Source organism: Equus caballus, chromosome 27 (genome assembly GCF_041296265.1).
Source record: "Equus caballus isolate H_3958 breed thoroughbred chromosome 27, TB-T2T, whole genome shotgun sequence".
Taxonomy (NCBI): Eukaryota; Metazoa; Chordata; class Mammalia; order Perissodactyla; family Equidae; genus Equus; species Equus caballus.
The window spans coordinates 38,484,345-38,504,496 of record NC_091710.1 but is presented as its reverse complement, the minus strand read 5'-3'; the positions used below and the strand labels follow the sequence as shown (position 1 = coordinate 38,504,496).

Genomic DNA, 20,152 nt, shown 5'->3' with positions numbered 1-20,152 from the left:
TTAGTTCTTCCATCGTTCCTATTATCATGGTTGAATTTGGGTCCCTGAAGTTCGAATACAGAGAAAAGATTACAAAATAGAAAAAGGAGATCTGCTCAATTTATAAATTTAAGGTTACAGAGTGTCATTTTTTTCCTCACGGATATTGTGTGTCTTCCGTACTGTGACATCTGAACGACATTAAATACCAGGATTAGAAGTCAGTTCAAGTGAATGTATATATGTATATATATCTGGATTATTTATTTGCATTCCTAGCTTGAACATTTGGGCCTTTCTTAAGCATTTCAATTTGACCAAAAGCACAATCAAATTTTAGTTCTTTGCAAAAATCTTTAGATTTGAAAATTTTCATGGGTTATTCTTAATGAGTTTTTTTAAATATACAATTCAGTAGTTTCCAGTATATTTACAGCACTGTGCAACCATCACCGTAATCTTTAGAACATTTTCATTATCCTCAAAAGAAACACCATCCCAGTTAGCAGTCACTCCTCATTCCCTTCCCTCCTACTCTTTCTCAGCCCTAGAAAACCACTAATCTGCTTTCTGTCTCTGTAGATTTGCCTATTCTAGACATTTCATGTACCTAGTATCACATAATATGTAGTCTCTTGTGACTGGCTTCTTTCACTTAATATAATAGTTTTTAAGTTGTAACATTTATATCCGTGTTGTAGCATGTATCAATACTCCATTCCTATCTGTTGCTGAAGAATATATTCAGTTGTGTGGGTGTACAACATTTTCTTATCTATTTACCAGTTAATGGACATTTGGGTTGGTTTCACTTTTTGACTGTCCTGAATAATGCTTCTATTAAGAATCATGTACATTTGAGGACTAGTTTTTGTGTGGACATATGTTTTCATTTCTCTTTAGTAGATGCTTTAGAGTTGCTGTGTCATATAGTAACTCTATTGGAAGTTCCTAAAAATGTTAAACAGAGTACCACTTTATTAAGAATCACCAACTTTTTTTTCCCCCAACTTTGAAATGGAATGTTTGAGATAGGGAATGAAAACATGGAAAAGAGAAATGCTAATGTCGTAATGCTTCATTGGTCTTGAGTTCATTTGCTGTGCCTCCGAGGTCTGTCTGGTAATCACGTTCCATGGAAACAATAAGGGACCCTTCTGGAAATGAAAAGGGCATTATCACTAATTAGGGTGGGACAACATAAACTGGGACCGTCCTAGGCAAATTAGGACCAATGGTTACACTGTCAACCAGCCAAAAGAAATGGCTGTTGTCAGATTTAGCCTCCTTCTCTCTTATGACAAGTAAGAACCACTGGGAGTAGGGGGGAGCCATCAGATGTGCAGTCAGTCCCAGGGGCAGTTCAGCTGTGTCTTTGTCTTCTTTTCTGTCCCATTCCCTCAAATGAAAAAGTATCTTTGGAAGAGGGTGATACTTCAGCTAATAATGTCTAAGTACCCATATCCATAGTTGTAGGTTCTAAATGTAAAAATAAAGTAATTGAAATTAATCAAGTGATGACTTATTAATTCTTCTAATACTTACTTGAGTTAAATGTTTTGTTTCTTCCAGGGAGCAACAAATCGTTTCAACTTCAAAGCATCTTAGACTAAGAAACGTTCAACTGTGCTGAAGAACTTAGGAGACAGTTTTTCCTTCCCTCTCATTTGAAAGGACTTAAAGAGGAAATAAAATGGCAGAGGTTTAAAGTTAATATTCAGGATGAATGATGGTAATTCAGATGACGAGACAGGAGATGCAGTGCAATCCTCATCTATCAGTGATAAAAATGGAAACACATACGCATACAACCCCAAATCACCACCTACACAAAACTCTTCAGCCAATACTGTGAATTGGAATTCTGCCAGCTTGGATGACATGGTGGTTGATTGTGAAACCAACTCTGCTGTGGACATTGGTGAATCTGTTTCTCTAAACCCTCAGTGTGTTGAAGTACTTGATCACCAAAAGTCTTCAAGTGGTTTCGTTAGTAAGGAGATGTTAGATATGCACAAAGATTCCACACGGCCGTCTTCTGCACGGGTTGTAGATGGAGAGGAGCCCAAGTACCCACATAACAATTGTCATTCTCTGGAGTCATTTCAGGCCCAGAGTATTGAGACAGCTCTGCCTTTTGTGTGGAGATCTAATGATGATGATTTGAACTGTACAGACTACCCTTCTGCCTTGGAGCTAAACCAAACATTTGACATGAAAGTGGATAACATTAACTGCACCTTTATCACACATCATGCCATTGGAAACAGTCAGTCTTTGCATACCACTGGAAGTCTGCAACCAACCTGCGTGAGAAGTGGAAATACATCTTTACCCTGTTGCGTTCATGCATCTTCCCATTCTGATAAGATACACGTGAGAGGAACAAGTTGTGCTAGAGACAGCTTTGAAAACCCTCAAGCCACAATATCAGAGGCCCAAGACATAGCTTACACAGCCTTTTCTGATGTGGTGATGCAAACTGATGTTCCAGATAGTGGAAATTGGTGTCAGTATTCTTTGGGCAAGGTCACCAGTGAGTACACAGATGGATCACAGCAAAGACTAGTTGGAGAAAAAGAGATACAAGCCCTAACACCAGTTTCTGATGACATGGATGTTCCCAATGGGTCTGTATTACAAGAGTTCTTTTGTTTATCTAAAGATGAACCAAATAGTGAGACACATTCACAGAGCTCATATGGGCAAAAGGAAATGAGCCAAAATCTAAGAGAAACAGTGTCCAATTGTCTTATAGATGATGAATGCCCTTTATTGGTGCCAGCTTTTGATACAAGCAAAGCCCAAGTGCTGAACCCAGAACATAAAGTCACTGTGGCTAAAGACACACAAATTGCTTCCAGCGAAAAGGATTTGGGAACTCAAAATCGTACCATAGATTTGATACTGAGTAGCCCACCAGGGCAAAAAGGGGCTTCATCATTTGAACTGACTTGGGATGCAAATGATATGGTCGTTAGCACAAATAACACAATTTGCATGTCAACACCAGTCCTAGAACCCACAAATGCAACCTTTTCTATTTCCCCCATTGAAGCAACAGAGAAATGTAGTAAAGTTGAGAGGAGTAATCGAGAGCTTAGAAATTTACCAAACTTGAAGGGGGCACCTGTGAACAAGTCTAAAGCTAATCTAGGAAAATCAACAGCCAAAACGAATACCCCTGTAGGCAGCAAAGTTAGAAAAACCGAAATTATAAGTTACCCAAGACCGAACTTCAAGAATGTCAAAGCAAAAGTTATGTCTAGACCAGTGTTGCAGTCCAAAGACCCTGCTTTATCAAAGGTCGCACCCAGACCTCAGTCAACCAGTGCCTCGTCACCCTCATCGGTGTCTTCCTCAAGACAGTTGACAGTTTTGAGCAAAACACCAAGATCTGACTTGAATGCGGACACAAAAGCAGAAATCTTAATTAACAAGACGCATAAGCAGCAATTTAATAAACTCATTACTAGCCAGGCTGTGCATGTTACAACTCATTCTAAAAATGCTTCACACAAGGTTCCAAGAACAACATCTGCCGTGAAATCGAATCAGGAAGATGTTGACAAAGTGAGTTCTTCTAATTCAGCCTGTGAGACTGGGTCCGTGGTTGCGTTTTTCCAGAAGATCAAAGGTGTACTCCCGGTTAAAATGGAAAGCACAGAATGTTTGGAAATGACATGTGCTTCCAATATCGATAGGATTAGCCCTGCAAAGAAGGGTGAAAAAGAAAATGGGACACCTGTGGAAAAACAAGAGCTGAAAAAGGAAATTATGAATGAGACCTTTGACTATGGTTCTCTGTTTTTGGTAAGTGAAATTTTTGCCTGCTTTCGGGAATAGTGGAGGAAACTGAGGGATATGTGTGCAATTGGTTATCCACTAATAGTCGATAATATTGCAGAACTAGGTGTGCAAATTTTCTTTCAGGTGTTAATATATTATTCAGTAATTCCTTGTCTTAGTACATTGTAGAATGTTAATTGGTTACAATATAGGAAACTTGCACATTGAAAAAAATTCTCAAGTTCAGTATTTCATATTGAGTATGAATGTTCCTTTTAATAGTAAGCTAAAAGAACGGTTACTTTAGTATTTTAGGATAATTAGTTATTTAAAGTTAAACATCTGATTATATTTTACATTTACGAAACAAAGGTTTGTGTATGAACTTTAAAATGTATCGGACCACATTTAAGAAATGGCTGGGGAGTGCCGGTAAACAGTATAAACACAAAAATAACTCCTGGTCTTGTGTGAGGAAGCTGCTGTGGGAAGTGGAGCTCTCTTCTATGAACAGGAGGATTCTGGCTTTTGCTTCTGTTCAGCTAATGTCCCTTTGGATAAGTTATCTTTTGAGACCCAAAGGTGAAAGGATTGGATTAGTAGATGTCTGAGGTCACCTGCAGCCCTAACATATTGATTCCCGCTACATAAAAGAAACAAAACCCATTTTATTCATGTCGAGTGAAGAGGCAGGATGTTTTCTGTAGCACTGTCAGATATTTGGGGTGGGGGAGACTAGATAGTTCCATTTCAAGAATAAAGAATTCACGTGCAATTCAAAGATGATTTTTCTTTGAACGTGCGTGTATTTTGACAACAGCATGAAGAAACTGGTTTTGTGAGTTTGTCAGTTGGCAGGCCACGCTTGGGCTTTGTGTACTTGTCCTCAGCCCTATTTTTGGCAGTGGGGACTTAGGTGTATTTTCAGCCCCACGTAGGCTTTGCTTGGGCTTCTGTCCTCTGGGCCAGGAGTGGAGCTCAGTGCCAGGGTAGGAAGGCAGAGGGAACGTCTCTGTGAGGGCTCATGTCTGAGAGCAGCGAAGCTGCTAAGCGTGGCAAAGTGTTAAAGGGCTGTTTTAAGGGTTTTCAGGGTGCATAGGGAATTGATAGGTCCTTGTAGGAGATTAGGAAAGATGATGATATTCTTGAGCTAGATCAGTTTAGAGATGTTTGGGCTTTTGTAATAAATCATTCTTTTTAGGAAGAATGCTACACCACACTGATGTCTAAATGAATGAGATTGTCCATTGTTTCAAAACTCAGATTTTATTTTTAAGTTCTTTTGAAGTCAAACTTAGGAAACTTGTTTTATAATTTGTAATTTGGTATTGTGCTAAATTATAAACTCTGGCAATTCTAACCAGCATTCTTAGTTTGATGTTTATAGATCAGTACTCCTTGGAAAAGAAGCACTTTTTTTTTTTTTTTAAGATTGATTTATTTATTCTTTTAAAAATTTTTTGGTGAGGAAGATTGGCCCTGAGTTAACATCTGTGCCAATCTTCCTCTCTTTGCTTGAGGAAGATTGTCACTGAGCTAAGATCTGTGCGAATCTTCCTCTATTTTGTATGTGGGATTCTACCACAGCATGGCTTGATGAGTGGTAGGTCTGTGCCTGGGATCCAAACCTGTGAACCCCGAGCTGCCGAAATGGAGCCCGCGGACTTAACCTCTATACCTCTGGCCCGGCCCAAGAAGCACTTTTTATCTTAGGACTCTTGCAGTTAGGATTCCTATGTTTTCAGCACTGACACTTTTACTTATCGACTGGGATAGAAAAACATTCTTTTTCCACGATGATGTCTTAAGTGCTGTTTGCTCAGTATCACTACCTGGTACACATTTCCATGTGTGGTGGGATCGGGGCTGGGCAACCCATCACAGGCCACGGGGTTTGTGCTTTTGTACAGAGCTGAACAAATGAACGTTTGCTTCATGTTTTGCTCAAACTCCTGTGTTCGTTGGACACTTCCTTCAGCAGTGCCCGAAGGTTCTAAGTCTGCCCTGTACCTGTGATGAGACAGTCCTGGACGTTAATTTTCAGTGTTCTCTGTTGGTCTTGGGCTGAATTAGGCCTTGAGGTTACTGAATCCTTAGGCTGCCTCCAACCTCACAGCTCTTTGGTGGTTAGGGTTTATCTGAAACTTCAGAAAGGTTCATATTTAGAAGGAATTTGATTTTAGTTTGATACAGGTTGAGTCTAGCTACCCATTACAGAGGTCATGTATTGGTGACAGTGTGTTAGAAAAAGGGAGTGGTGAGTTATCTAAAAGGAAAGGGATCGGGGCTGGCCCAGTGGCATAGTAGTTTGTGTGTTCTGCTTCAGCAGCCCAGGGTTCCAGGGTTCCAGGGTTCAGATCCCAGGTGTGGACCTAACACTGCTCATTAAGCCATGCTGTGGTGGCATCCCACGTAAAATAGAGGAAGATTGGCAACAGATGTTAGCTCAGGGACAGTCTTCCTCACACACACATAAAAATAAATAAAAGGAAAGGGATTGATATTTATTTGATGCCTGCTCTGGACTACTTTGCTCAGAAAGCTTTCATATATGTCATTGAATTTCCCCAGTAATGATCAGGTGCTTTATATGTCACCATTTACTCTTCCCAATAACAACATCCCATTTTAAACCCTCATAGAAGACACTTAAAACACACATAGCTGGTAAATAGGAAAACTGAGATTCAAACTCAGGTCCTTTGACTTGAATCCTGGCCGTTTCTGCTCCGTACACCACAGGGTTTCAAGATTTTTGTGGAATGTTGGCTCTGCAAGGCAGAGTAAGTCTGATTTGTTAAAGATTCACTTATTCTAAGTTGGTTTACTTTTTAGAAGGTTTTCTCAGGGGATCCCCTTAGCCGGTTTTACAGTAGAGGTAGAAGATCTTAGCTTTTTACAATTGCCTGCTTTTCTTGGCCAACTTTGTGTTGCTTTCCAGCGTTCTCTTGGGATATTGCCTTTTAAAGTTAGTTTTAATCCACCTAGTGTATGAATTCAACTGCCATCAGCATGTGGCTTTACATATCTCTGTTGGAAATTATCCACTTATGACTTAGGAAACAAAGAAGGATAGTGGGGAATATGCAACATAGAGGTTAAGAGCATGGATTTTGGAATTAGACATGGTTTCACATTGTAGCTCCATCATTTACTGGCACAGTGCCCTTGGGCAGCTTACTTAGTCTCTGTGAGGCTCAATTTGCTTTTGTGTAAAGGGAGAATACAAATTATAGCTCATGATGTTGTAAATTGTTCTTTGAGTAACGGTCAGGCTCTCATTTCTTCCCGCAGAATAGAAACATTTATTGGGTGTCTACTGTGTGCTGTGTATGATGGTGATGGTTGTTCAGATATAAAGAAGAAAGACACAGCCCATGGCCAAACCTAGTGCAGTGGGTATTAATAGAAGGTAAACCAAAGGGGATGTTCAGTACTAAGTTGAGAGTATGTGTAGACTGCTGTGCTGTAGGAGGCGGAATGGGGTAATGGCAATGGGGAGAGTTGTCAAGGAAGGCTTCTAGGAGAGATGCCATGTTAGTTACTAGCTGGAACTTAAAGGGCAAGTATGAATTGGAAGGGTATTTTGGGTGGAGGAAATAATATATACAAAGATAAAGAAATATGAGAATATACTGTCATTCAGGAGACTCTAGGTGGTGAGTATGATTGGAGCTAAGGATGTGGAATCACGAACAGTAAGGAATAAGCTGAAGAGGATGGCAGGGGGTGCCACATCCTAAAGGTCTTGGTGTGCCTTGTTAAGAAGAGTTGGCTTTGTCTGGAAGACAGAGGGAAGCCATCTAACCCAATCTGGACTTTAGAGAGAGTGCCTTAGCAATGGAGTAGAAGATGAATTGGAGGCTGGTAAGACCAGAAAGATCCTGAGGACATGGTTTTGGTAATCCTGGCAAGCAATGATGCAGCCCTGTGCTAAGGCAGATGGAAAAGGGAGAGAATGCCATCAAGAGTTCAGGAGATAAGCAAGGAAGCACCTAGAAATAGCTCTCACTGTTTAAGTTGGGTGCCTGGGCATGTTCTGGTGAATATGGGAAGAGATAAGTTTTGAGCTGGATGGGTAAAATTAGTTTAATTTTAGACATGCTTCATGTTCTTCTGTAAAATGAGGAATGATAAAAGTATCAACCTTATAGGGTTGTTATGAGGATTAAATGCATTGATATATTTAAGACTTAAAGTGGGTATTTTCCATTCTGTGACGGCTATATGTTAATTAGTAAAAAACAACAATAGTAAGATTGTTGTTGACATTGTTAGGTAGAGATGCCTGAAGGATGCTAAGTGAGCAGATGCAGAAAGAAGCTAAATATATGGGAAACTCCAAAGAGAGTGTGGCTTGGACATGTGGACTTTGGATACCACAGCGTGTAGTTGGCAGTTAGAACAATGGACAAGGTCATCAAGGGAGAGTGTATGGTGAGGAAAGAGAACAGGGCCGAGTTTAGGATCCTCATGACAACTAGCATTTAAAGGTGCAGAAGAACAGGATCCAGAGAAGGAATAACCAGACAGATAGAAAGAAAACTAGGAAAGATCTGTGTTGGAGAAACCAAAGAAAGATGGACTCATTGGCATTAGATGCCATTGAGAAGGGCCTGCGGGGAAAGGATTGAAATCTGTAGCTTGAATTCAACTTGTGGCACTGGGCATCTTGGGAACCCTTCAGCTGTTGGGGACAGAAGGCAGATCATGATAAATTGAAGAGTACATGATGAACAGTTTTAATTTCTTCCTAGTAAAAATGAAAATGAATTATCCATCTGGCATATCTGGTTAGACAGAAATTGGTTCTTTCACATAGCTAACATCACAAGGAAATGGTTTGAGGAAGGAATGATCTGGACTAAGATCTCACTGTTTTTTCATAGGGTTCTGCTTCAAAAACTGCAACCACCTCAAGTAGGAATATATCCAAGTCTGACTCCTCCAGTCTGAGGAAAACGCCTGGTCCGAAAGCCAAAGTGGGGCCTTCTGTTTCCTGTTTGAGGCGAAACAGTGACAGTAGAAATCTTAATTCTGATCGAGGCTTAACTCCTCAGAGGATCAGGCGTGTGTCCACTTCCGGTAAGAATAAAGTAATTCAGTTGTGTCTTATAGCAGTTTATGAATTATTTGAATGTAAAATCAGGCATGTCAGAAAGCAGAAAGACAGATTTTGGTGATGGAACTAACGCATTCTGTCACTAAAGTGTTTAGCCTTCTGTGGACCAGCATGTTGCAGAGGGAAGGTAGAAAAAGAAGTCCAAGATGTAACCTTATCTTTGAGCAACATAAAGGCTAGTTGGGGAGACAGGGATGTGCATAAACCAACTTCTAAGCTATTTGGAAGCATTACGTATATAAATATGCAATTGGGTACTTGTTATATATGAATAATTTCATTTTGAGTTTTTTTTACATATTACGTGCTTAATAATATTTGTTATTTATTAGATTCATGATGTACCCTCACCACGTGTGAAGAGATTTTTTTCTTGAATTTTGCTGAAAGATGTATTATAAGTTTTCAGGGATATAAGGGTGACTAAAAAGTTAAACTTTTCTAATATGAACTTTTCTTTGTGTTGGTTTGTCTTTTAGAAGCAGTAGTTGTAAGTTCATACTAGGTTTATGAAATCTGAAGCTTTAGAGTAGCTGTTAAGTGTCTTACTAATTTGGCAGACGTACATATTTCTCTGTGTTACAAATCAGAACAGGAAGTGAAAGACTCGGCCTATTCCACAGGGACTAAGATAAAAAGGCCTGCTGGCCCTTCAGTTGACTGAGAACATTCTTCAGGGAACACCCCTTATTTTAGCAGGTACAACCTTGAGCAAACTAAAGGCATGTCAGAGAGGTTTAGAAGTAAATTCCTTTATAAAAATCATGACTCCTGTTGAATGGTCTGAACCAGAAATGTGTGTCTAGAGTGATGTGTCCACACCGGTGAGCACATTTTACAGAAACCAACAAAACCACCCGAATCCCAGAGAATCTCTTTACCTCTGCACACCTTCGTATTTTTAGGTTTTATTTTCTCATCCTGTTAAGAAGCCTCTACAGCACGGCAGTGTTTTAAAGGTGGTTTATTTAGATTCAGGCCAGCATCACGGTCCAGAGGAGCAAACCCAGGAAGAGGTATGGGGGGAGGAAGAGGGATTTGCAGCACATTTTCATCACATCCCCAGGGGAGCTTGTGGGAAAGAGGAATTTGTCAGCTTAAAGCGTTCACCATTTGGGAGAAAAACAGAAGAGAAGCTAAAGACATTGGGAGAAGCAATGATCCTTATTTTTGGATATTGCCACAGCTGGGGAGTTGAGGCGTAAGTGAGGTTAAAGCTTTGGTTCTTACTGTGGCAGATAAGGCACATGGTGTTTGCCAGATGGTGGGGAGCTCCACTCCTACTTGGATTTTAGGAGCGCCTGTGGCTTGGTGGCACGTAGAGCCATGGGCACTGGCAGCCTGGCCTGTGGTCAGGAGCCCCGTGTTCTAGCACCGCTCTGGCACCAGTGAACTGCTTGAGGGAGTCGTTTATCCTCCCTGGGCTTCTGTGAGTTCTCTGAAGGGTGAGGGTTTGAGAATATCAGGCCAGAGGGTCAACTTTTGCAGCCCTTGTCTCTCTAGGGGCAGTTTGGAGCCCACCTAATTTTTGAGTAGTGGCTGCTACTGGCATGCTTCTCTGGGCCGCATGATGCTCAAATCCCAAAAAACCTGAAGTATGCATACTTTCAAGAAATCAGGCCAGTATCCAGGATATATTTTAAAAGATGGAATTCTTTTATGTAGGTGATCAGTCCCACCAAAGAGCGAAGCATTTTTTAAGACCCTTTATTGTATACTGCATAATATCAAGCCTTAAAGAGGGATAAAGCAGGTCTGTTTAGTCTTCATGAAAGACAGGGAAGGGCTGGCCTGGTGGTGCAGTGGTTGAGTTCGTGAGCTCTGCTTCTGCAGCCCAGGGATCACAGGTTCAGATCCTGGGTGTGGAACTGTGCACCACTTATCAAGCCATGCTGTGGCAGCATCCCACATATAGAGGAGGATGGGCACAGATGTTAGCTCAGGGCCAATCTTCCTCAAAAAAAAAAAAGGGGGGAAATTTATTGAGCTTTTATTACACTCTATAAATAAGCTTGATAACTAAGTTATGCATTCAGAGTTTTCAATCTGAGTTAAAATCTAAATTATATTTTACCTGGTGGTTTTCTATATATAAATAGGAAAAAAAATTAAAGGAACCAGAAACTTTATGGAGTTGCATTTGATTTTATATTTTAACCATTGGAAGGCTAACTTGTTTATGCTGTATTATATTTTTAAGAAATTAACAACAACCAACTTGTTTGGATGCTCACAATACATTGAGAAGTATTTGTTGTTGGGGATGGGAAACTTAATCACTGCAGAGTTAAAAGTAGACCAAAATCCAGGAGCAAAAACAATGTGCCTTTAGATCATTGAGAGCATGTTGCCGTTTACTGTACAATGAAGTGTTTGTGTATTAGAAAATTGAAACCAAATGGATATCCTCTGTATCATACAAAGTTACTCTACTGAAAGGTAAGCAGCCGGAATGTTCCAGCTAATTTGGGGTTTTCAGTAAATCCTTTCAGAGAACTAAGTAGAAAACCAGACCTGGCATTGAGAGAGCCATTTTCTTGAAGCTTTAAAATGAATATGATAAAGAATTATAATTAAACCAAATGGAACTCTTCCATTTTGCTTGTCAAACTCTGGAAATTGTAGTATACAACATAATGACTGTAGTTAACACTGTCGTATGATATGTACGAAAGATGTTAAGAGAGTAAATCCTGAGAGTCATCACAAGGGAAACAAAATTCTTTTTCTTTTTATTATATCTCTATGAGATGATGGATGCTAACTAAACTTATTGTGGTTATCACTTCATAATATATGTAAGTCAAACCATTATGCTGTACATCTTAAACATATACAGTGATGTATGTCAATTACATCTCAAGAAAATTGAGAAAAAATAAAACCTGGAAATTTATATGGAATCAGATTATGAATGATTATAACAAACCAGCTCCAAAGTATCTTTGCCTCTTTGGAGTAGGTGTGTGTTTTAACCACTCAGTTAAATAGGTGAGATAGTGAGAGAAACTATTTCTAATAATAATTATCATGCCAGTGATAGCAGCTCACTTTCTAAATGCTTACCAGGTTCCAGGTTCTGTCTTAATCATTTCACCTGTAAGTTCATTTAATCCGCGCAATAGTTTTGTGAGGCTTATCTCCATTTTACAGATGACGAAACCACCATAGAGAAGTTAAATAATTCATCAAAGTTATGCAGCTAGAAAGTGGCAGATGTAGGATTCAGACCAGGCAGTGGGGCCCCAAAGTCCGTGCTCTCAACCTTCACTTTCTTAGTCTAAAGAAGTGCAATGAGTAGGACCGTGAGTTTTGAAAAAGTAAGATTCTTACGCTCAGCTGAATGGTTTAGACACTGTGGCATTTCTCTTTTCAGGCCCTTGGCTTAAAGTTCTCTATCAATTTACCATGGTATAAGTGGTTTTACATGGTCATTGCAAATTCATGTTGCTGAATAAATTACTGCTTAGTAAATACTTCATGATCAATTCAGACACCTTCAAGAGACCCGCCTGCCACCTGCTTTAAGAGGCAACACCGGTTCTTACCAGGTTTTAGATTATAGATGTGTGTGTTCCTTCCTACAAACATGTTATTGCCCTTCCAGCCACCAGCCTGACCAGGTAGGATTACGGAAGTAGTACAGAATATACTCGCTGCCTTGTGGATCCTTTAACCTACCCCGCGAGAGCAAATGCATGTTTATGCAGCAACCACAAAGCAGGACAAAGGGATGTGTAAGGGGTGTGGAAAAGGCCCGTGAGAGCTTGAGGACTTTGGGGACAAGAAGAATGTTCAGGAGCCAATCTGATTATACCAGAGCCTGAAGAAAGGCCTCATGAAAGAGTCTTTAGTTTTCTTCTAGAGGAAGAGAAATAACATTTCAAAGGGTTAACCTTTGTTTTAATTCAGTTTATTGTGGGTTAGTAAAATAAATTCCTCTCAAACCAGGAGTACATCTCTAACTTGTTATGACTTGCCTATCATTATAGGTTTCTCTTCTTTCTTGCTAAGTTATTTCCTCCTTAGTTATTTTTGTAAACTGATTTTTTGTTTACTTAGTGTTAAAAGGAACTTGAAGTCTTTTCAACTTACTTTTATATCGTTTTGGCCTTTTCTAGTGAGAGTTTGAGAGAGATACCCAGCAAAATTATGAGAAATGTATTCATGCATGAATTCATTACTAAAACCCAAAAATTATCACCTGATAACTATTCTTAGAGCTAGCTTTAGTTAGTGTTGCTTATACATATTTCTGTATTTGTGTGTCATTCAAATACTTTTTTAAAGAATGTATCTGAAGCTTTCCTTCCATAAAAATAATAGTAGTAATGTGTTTTGAGTGCTAATGCTGTGCCAAGCACTGTTCTAAACTTTTTAAATGTATAATTTAATTCTCATAACTCATGTGGTCTACATTCTAGGATTATCCCCATTCTACAGATGAGGAATTTGAGGTTTTGAAAGCTGATGTAACTTGCCCAAAGTTACACAGTCAGTAACTGGTGGAGACAGGAAACAGACCAGGCAGACTGGTCCTGGAGTCGAGGCCCTTAACCCTGTGAGATACACACACGAGTCCTGACACACTCCCTTATTCATTTAACAAGTATCTATTGAGTGTCTGTTTGTGCGGGAACTGTTCTAAGTGCTGGGAATGAAGTACACAAAAGAGTCAAATTCTTGCCCTTGCGGAGCTTAAATTCTAGTAAGGCGAGTCAGAAAACAGGTGAAAAAATGCTTAGTATGTAAGATAATGATACGTGCTGAGGAGATAAAGCAGCGAAGGGAGTTAGACCTTGAAATAGGGTGGTCAAGAAAGGCCTCACTGAGCAAGAGACATTTGAGCCAACACCTGAAGGAGGAGAAGGTAGGAAACATTTGGATACCAGGTGGAAGGACTTTGCAGGCAGAGGGAACAGCAGATGCAGAGACCAAGATGAGGCAGTAAGGGGGGCGCCTGAGGCACAGGGAGCTATCCAGCATGTGTGGCGGGGACCAGGGAGTAGGGCTGAGGCCAACCAAGTAGGACCTCATAGGCACATGGGAGACAAGTGTCTTCTCTTTTCTTCCTTGCCAATATCATCACTGAATTCTGGATCATTTTGCAGGCATTATACACAGTTCTTCCCACTTGGCAAGTAATTCTGGAAAGATTGCTTTATAGAATGACTCATAAACTATGCTTAATGTGTCACTATGCAGTCTCTTCTTTATCCATTCAAGACATGTTTTGAGTGTCTGCTCTGTGTTGGGCAGTCTACTAGATTCTGAGAATACAAACATGATTAAGTAATATGCCCTTTTAATGAGCTCACTAGCTGGAGGGTGAGGTGAAAAGGGGTGTTTAAGCAAATCTGAATGCAAACTCTTCATTCTTCAAACCCCAGCTGAACTGTCCTGGCCTCTGTGAATCTTTGTGTTTATTATCCTGTCCTGTAATTATTTTCTTAGCTCTCTGTCTCCTACTAAACTGTGAGATCCATGAGGATAGAGTCCAACTCTTGGTTATTTTTATATTTTCCAGTGCTCAGTGTACCTATTACACAACAGGTATTTAAAAATGTCGTCTGGCTTGATTTGAATGGAGACTTGTATGAAGCACTGTGTGTCCACAGTAAAGCGAACAACACTAACTCAGCTAAGGGCCGACTAGAGAGGAGCAGTGACATTTGAACTGTCCTTGGAATGTGCCTGTAGGAGTTTGCCAGGCATCGAAGGTCACTGGCATTCTCAAGGGTGCAGATGTAGAGTTACGAAAGCAGATGGTGTGTTGGGGAATGTTGGGGGGCAGGGTCAGCGTGCCTTGAGCAGGCTGCGTGCTGGGGGAACTGACAGATGAGCCCCCAGGAAGCTTGAGGCAGATCGGTTCTAATAGTCTAGACACAAACTTGTAAGAGTCATACTAGTATTTGGGAATAGAAAGCAGAGTGAAAATGTTAAAAATGTGTTGAAGGGAGAGAGTCTGGTAAGCTCTCTTGGTGGTGAATAGTCCCATGTGTCCCCTCAGCTTTGTTTGGCTGGCCATGAAGTGAAATAGGGAATGGGCAGCAAGAAGTGGTTGTCAGGAGAAGGATGGGGTTAGTTTGGACATGTTGAATGTGAAGAGACTAAACACTGAGAAGCACCTCAGAGTGGTATGTGTATGTCTGAGGTTTAAGACAGTAAAAATGTGTAGAGGCTCAGGAAGCCTGTGCAACAAGAGCTGATAAAGATAAGGATGACAGGGATGCCTGTGACAGCCACATGATGGAAGCTTCGGAATGAATCCAGTGCACAGGCACATAAGTCTTTGAAGAAAAGAAGAGACTGCAGAAGTGGGGTGATCTAGATCCCCTCAGAGATTAAATAGGGGGAGTTTGAGAGTGAGGATTCCGAAAAGCCGCTGTGCATAATGGCTGGGCAGCTTCCTCCTCCGTATTTTCCAGCTCATGTTTATGAGGTTAGGTGATTTCTTTCAAGTGAGTTTGTGCAAATTTTGTTGATTGGCTTTTTTCTTTTCTAACCTTAGAAAAGGAAATAAACTTAAGATGATGTTTGATTTTGAGTCTCAATGACCTCATTGTTGGAAGGAGCTCTGCTCGTGAACCTTGGCTTCCAATGAGCTGGGAGGCTGACTTCCTCAGTTCTCATTAGGAATTCTCAGTGTGAGTGCCAGGTGAGCTCACTCACAGCCAGATAAATAAATGTGCTGGTTAATAGGTGAAGACCCTGTTCGTCGTCTTTGTGGTACTGGGGAAAGGATGCCACCCCTGCAAGTCTTTGGTTTATGACACCCTTAGTTGGGGGACACATGTTCCCTGGCCCATGACTAGGAAAGTTGTTTTTGTTGCATCTCCACCTGTAGCAGCAGACGTCTTGTGAGCACACGTGCAGAGGCACGTCCTGACAGCAGTACCATGAACACTACGCTTCTATGCAATTCAGGTCATCATGAGAACCTTGCTTTGTGGGATATTCTTGTTTCTCTGTCAAATTACCGCTCTCTCAAGACTTGCTGTGTTGTTGTTGTGACTCACCTGTACTGCCCTGACTTTATCTCTCAAGTTTACTCTTGGATTTAAGCAAGTGGTGATGGCTATGCTGAGTACAATTTCTCGCACCCTACTAGTATAATATTGCCTTGGCTAACTTAAGAATGGGGAATGCTGAAGTTACGTTTTGCGATATATAAATGTAGAGTGCTACTGAAATTCTACATTCTGGAAGGTAATTCGCTCACTTAAGACAGTTTGAGAGTGTATACTGTGCAAGTCATACTCCAGACGCTAAGGATTGTGGGATGAGTAAGATGTGGTTCCTGCCCTCAAGGTGTTAGCCAGGTAGGGGAGACGACGCTCATCACATCTGTCCTTATAATACTAAAAGAGCTGTAGGATTTCAGAAGAGGGCAAGATTACCAATACCAAAGTTTGTGGAAATTCTTTCTTACTATAATATAGGTGATTCTATAACATAATAGAGGTACGCCTTTATATACCAAAGGGCCAGTCTTGGTTTAGTGTTAATGCTTTCTACTGTTTAATTTTTGCCACTGAGACCCCAGAGATAAAAATAAGAAGGATACATTTGGATTGAGGTATTTTTCAGGACTCAGCTGGTACACTAGCAAGCAGAAATGAAGGAGCCATTAGGGTTCAGAGTAAAGGTTGAGGACAGAGTCAGTACAGATGCATGGAAATGTGGGCAATTAGGACACAAGACACCGGTGTTCTAGCAGTCAACAAGGAGAAAGGGGTCCAGGCAGAGCCAGGTACATCGGTGTCAAGACAGGAACATGGGGGCATTGTCCAAGCAAGGTAAACCTTATTCTTCCCTTCTCCTGTGTTGAATTTAACCAACATGGAGAGCTAATCAGTTTTCACAGCCTCCGTCCCAGTAGGCTGCTTAAAAAGTGTAGCACTTTAAGTGAAAAATGGGAAGAGAAAAAAAAAAATCACCCTTAATCTCATCACCACCAAATAGTTTTAACTTCATACTTTGTAACTATCCAGTGCCTTTTCTTTTTACATATTCTCATGTACAGATGCTTATGAATGTTTAATGGGGACAAACAGTTCCTACTATTTTAGAAACCCCATACCTGACAGTCAGTAGGTACTTAATTAGTTGATTGAATTTTCTTTTTCATTTAAAAGATATGGTGTCTATTTTCTTAGATTCTTAAACTCTTTAATAACGTGATTTTTAAGTGACTAATATTTCATCATCTGAATGTGCTGTAATTTGTTTCTTCAGACATCTTTGAACGTTAGGTTGTTTCCAGTATATTAAAAAAAACGGTGCACCAAAGAACTTTGTACGTAAGTGCCTAATCTGGTCAGATAAATCCTTGGATACATTCCTTTAGGTGGACTCAGAGGGTGTGGGCATTTTTAAGGCTTTTGATACGCGTTGCCAAGTTCCCTTCAGAACCAGCATACAAGTCTGTGCTCCTACTTTGAATATGTAAGAGTTTCCCAACCCCTTTGCCAGTATTATGACGTTTGTAACACCCTAAATATTCACTATTTAGGGAAGTGCAAGATGGTATCTTATTTTAATTGGCATACTCTTGGCATTCAAATATTTAGTGAATAAATGTGTGATTCAGTGATCAAAATGCTGGGGTACAGAAGTGAGAACAAGATCAAAATGTGCCTTCCTTGAAGTTACATTCTAGTGGGAGAGACAGGCTACACATAAGTAAATACAGTATATAGATGTTTGATAGTGTACAGAGAAGGGGGATCTGAAATGTTGGGGGTGTAGGTGTGTGAGAGAGAGAGAAATTTTGGTTAGTGTGGCCAGGGAAAAGTGGCTTTGGAGTGAAGGCCTCAGGGAGACAGCCATATGAATATCTGGACGAAAACCACACTAGTCAGAGTGAACAGCAAGTGGCAAGACCCCAAGGTGGAGCTTGACTAATATGCTTTAGGAATAGCAAGGGATTGAAGTAAGGAGAAGTGAAATAGGAGATGAGGTTTGACAGGTAGTAGAGAAGCCAAGTCACGTACAGTCTTGAAAATCATAAGAACTTTGGCTTTTAACCAAAGTGACCTAAATTTTAACAGGATCAGTCTGAGAGCTATGTAAAGAATATACTGAATGGGGGTGAGAGCAAGATCAGAGAGACCAATGAGGAGGTATTGCTATGATAACTTCAGGAGATTGTGGCTTCTTGGACCAGGGTTGGGGAAGAGTGAGGGGGTGGGGGCCAGATTCTAGATATGTATGTTGAAGGTAAAGCCAACAGGATTTGCTTAGATGGAAGGAGGAGTGAGGGCAAAAGTGAGGAATCAGAGATGACTGTGAACATTTTGGGATGAGCAATGGAAGAATAATGAGGCCATGACTGTGATGGGGAAGAATGATGGAGACATGCTGTGCTGGGAGGTGGATGTCAGGAACTCAGGTACAGAGATAGTAAGTTGGGATGAATCATAGATATGAAAGTGAAGGTTTACAGAAGGTAGGCTATGCACGTCTAGAGTGCATAGGAGAAGTCTGGTTAGGGATATGAATTTGAGATTCATCAACGTTTAGACGGTATTTAGAGCCACTAGACTGGACGAGATCACCAAGAGAGGAAGTATAGAAAGAGAACGGGTCAAGGGCACCACTGGGGACCTCGCTGGAGTCCTCCAGTGTACCTCTGGGGTAGTTTAAGCTTTAAAGGGTTAAGGAAATGATGATGAATTACAAAGGAGACCAAGAAGTAACAGCCAGGAAGGCAGGAGGGAAGTCAGTCAAGGGCAATGTTCTGGAAGCCAAGTAAGGAAAGCTTTCGAGGAGAAAGGAGGAATCGGCTGCATCAGATGCTGCTGACGGGGGAATATGGTTGTTAAGAACACAGTTTGGTTCAAACCAGAAGGTTGTATGTGTTTCTCTAACAGGAAGTCTACAGGTAGGCAGCTCCAGATTTGGTGATTCAATGTCACCTGTCTTTCCGTTCTTGCTGCTTGGGCATGTTGCTTTTGTCAGTGACTTTCAGTTAAAATATGGCCGCTAAGGGTTCCGAGGGCCGAGTCCTGCTGCTGCTGTGGACGAAGGCGTTCCAGAGTGCGGGCTTCTCCCGCCATGCCTGCCTGCGTGTTTCCGGCAGGACAAGTCATCCCCAGCCCCTTACCCTCCAGCGCTCTCATCTTTAAGTCTTTTGGGCACAGGCCGGATCGTGTGGTTACCCCTAACCTGAAGAAAGGTTGGGAACGCAAGTATTTGGCTTTTTAAACCTTCCTCTAGGATGTCAGCAACGGAAGTGGGGGTTAGGAATGCCAGTTGGGAAGCCAGAAATATGTTAGACACAATGAGATTAAATTAAAAAAAATTATATTGACTATTTCGATTTACTGTCGTATGATTCCATTTATATGAGTGGAAAATTATATTGACTATTTTGTTCAGAGCTTTTGCTCACTTATATTTTGGGGCCTATACTTCATTATTGTTGATTTGATACTGTCTGTTATCCTTTGTCCTGTGTTTTACTATATGCCTTCTTATTTTGTATATAGTGATTTTAAAGTTTTTCATTTTTGTACTGTGAAATACATCTTTTCCTTTAATTTTTCCTATGTTTTTATGCTTGACATGACCTTCTCTACTGAAAGAAAAGATTGGTTTATATTTAATTATTAAGGTCAATTTGTATGGTTTTGTTTTAAACCCTTTACTTTTTAATCAAATTTTAATTTTTTTTCCATGTATGGTGAGAAGTAGTAGCTAATATTTGTATGGCCATGTGCCAGGTGCTGTTCTAAGCATTTTAAAAACATAAAGTTGTTACAAGAACCTATGAACTAAGTACCACTGTCATCAGCCTCAATCTTACACATGAGGAAGGAGAGGCCCAGAGAGGTTAAGAAACCAGCTCACAGCCAGCCTGCAAACCTAGGCCGTGTGTGTCTAGATTGTCCACTTTCAGCCACTGCATCGTACTGCTCCTTCTCAGATTTTAATTTTTTTTAATTCAGACATCTTAATACCACAAATGTCTTCACTGATTTGAAATACCTCCCTTATCCTTTTCTGAATTTTCGCATTTGAGATTTATACACCAGTTTATTAATCTGTCAGTATAGTTTTGTGCCGGTAATAGACTGTTTATTTTATATCATCTTGTAATAACTAGTAGTGCAAATTCCTTCTCCTTACTTTTTTCTAACTTTTTTTTATTGTGGTAAAATATATTACATAAAATTTATCATTTTAACCATTTTTAAGTGTACAGTCATACTAAGGACATTCACATTGTTGTACAACCGTCACCAGTGTCCCATCTCT

At 40.4% G+C, this 20,152-nt stretch overlaps 1 protein-coding gene across 20 annotated transcripts in view; it reads left to right on the top strand.

The window, feature by feature from the left end:
- The window catches only part of MTUS1 (microtubule associated scaffold protein 1), a 141,897-nt gene that overhangs the window by 42,797 nt on the left and 78,948 nt on the right, over positions 1–20,152 (top strand). For 19 of the 20 annotated variants that reach the window (XM_070252883.1, XM_070252885.1, XM_023630956.2 and 16 more), the window contains 2 exons: positions 1,552–3,792; positions 8,658–8,853. In XM_070252883.1, coding sequence (XP_070108984.1) covers positions 1,702–3,792; positions 8,658–8,853 — 2,287 coding nt within the window. In that variant the 5' untranslated portion in view covers positions 1,552–1,701. Of the gene's footprint in view, positions 1–1,551; positions 3,793–8,657; positions 8,854–20,152 lie in introns of those variants that run through there. The other variant, XM_005606368.4, reaches the window with a different exon arrangement.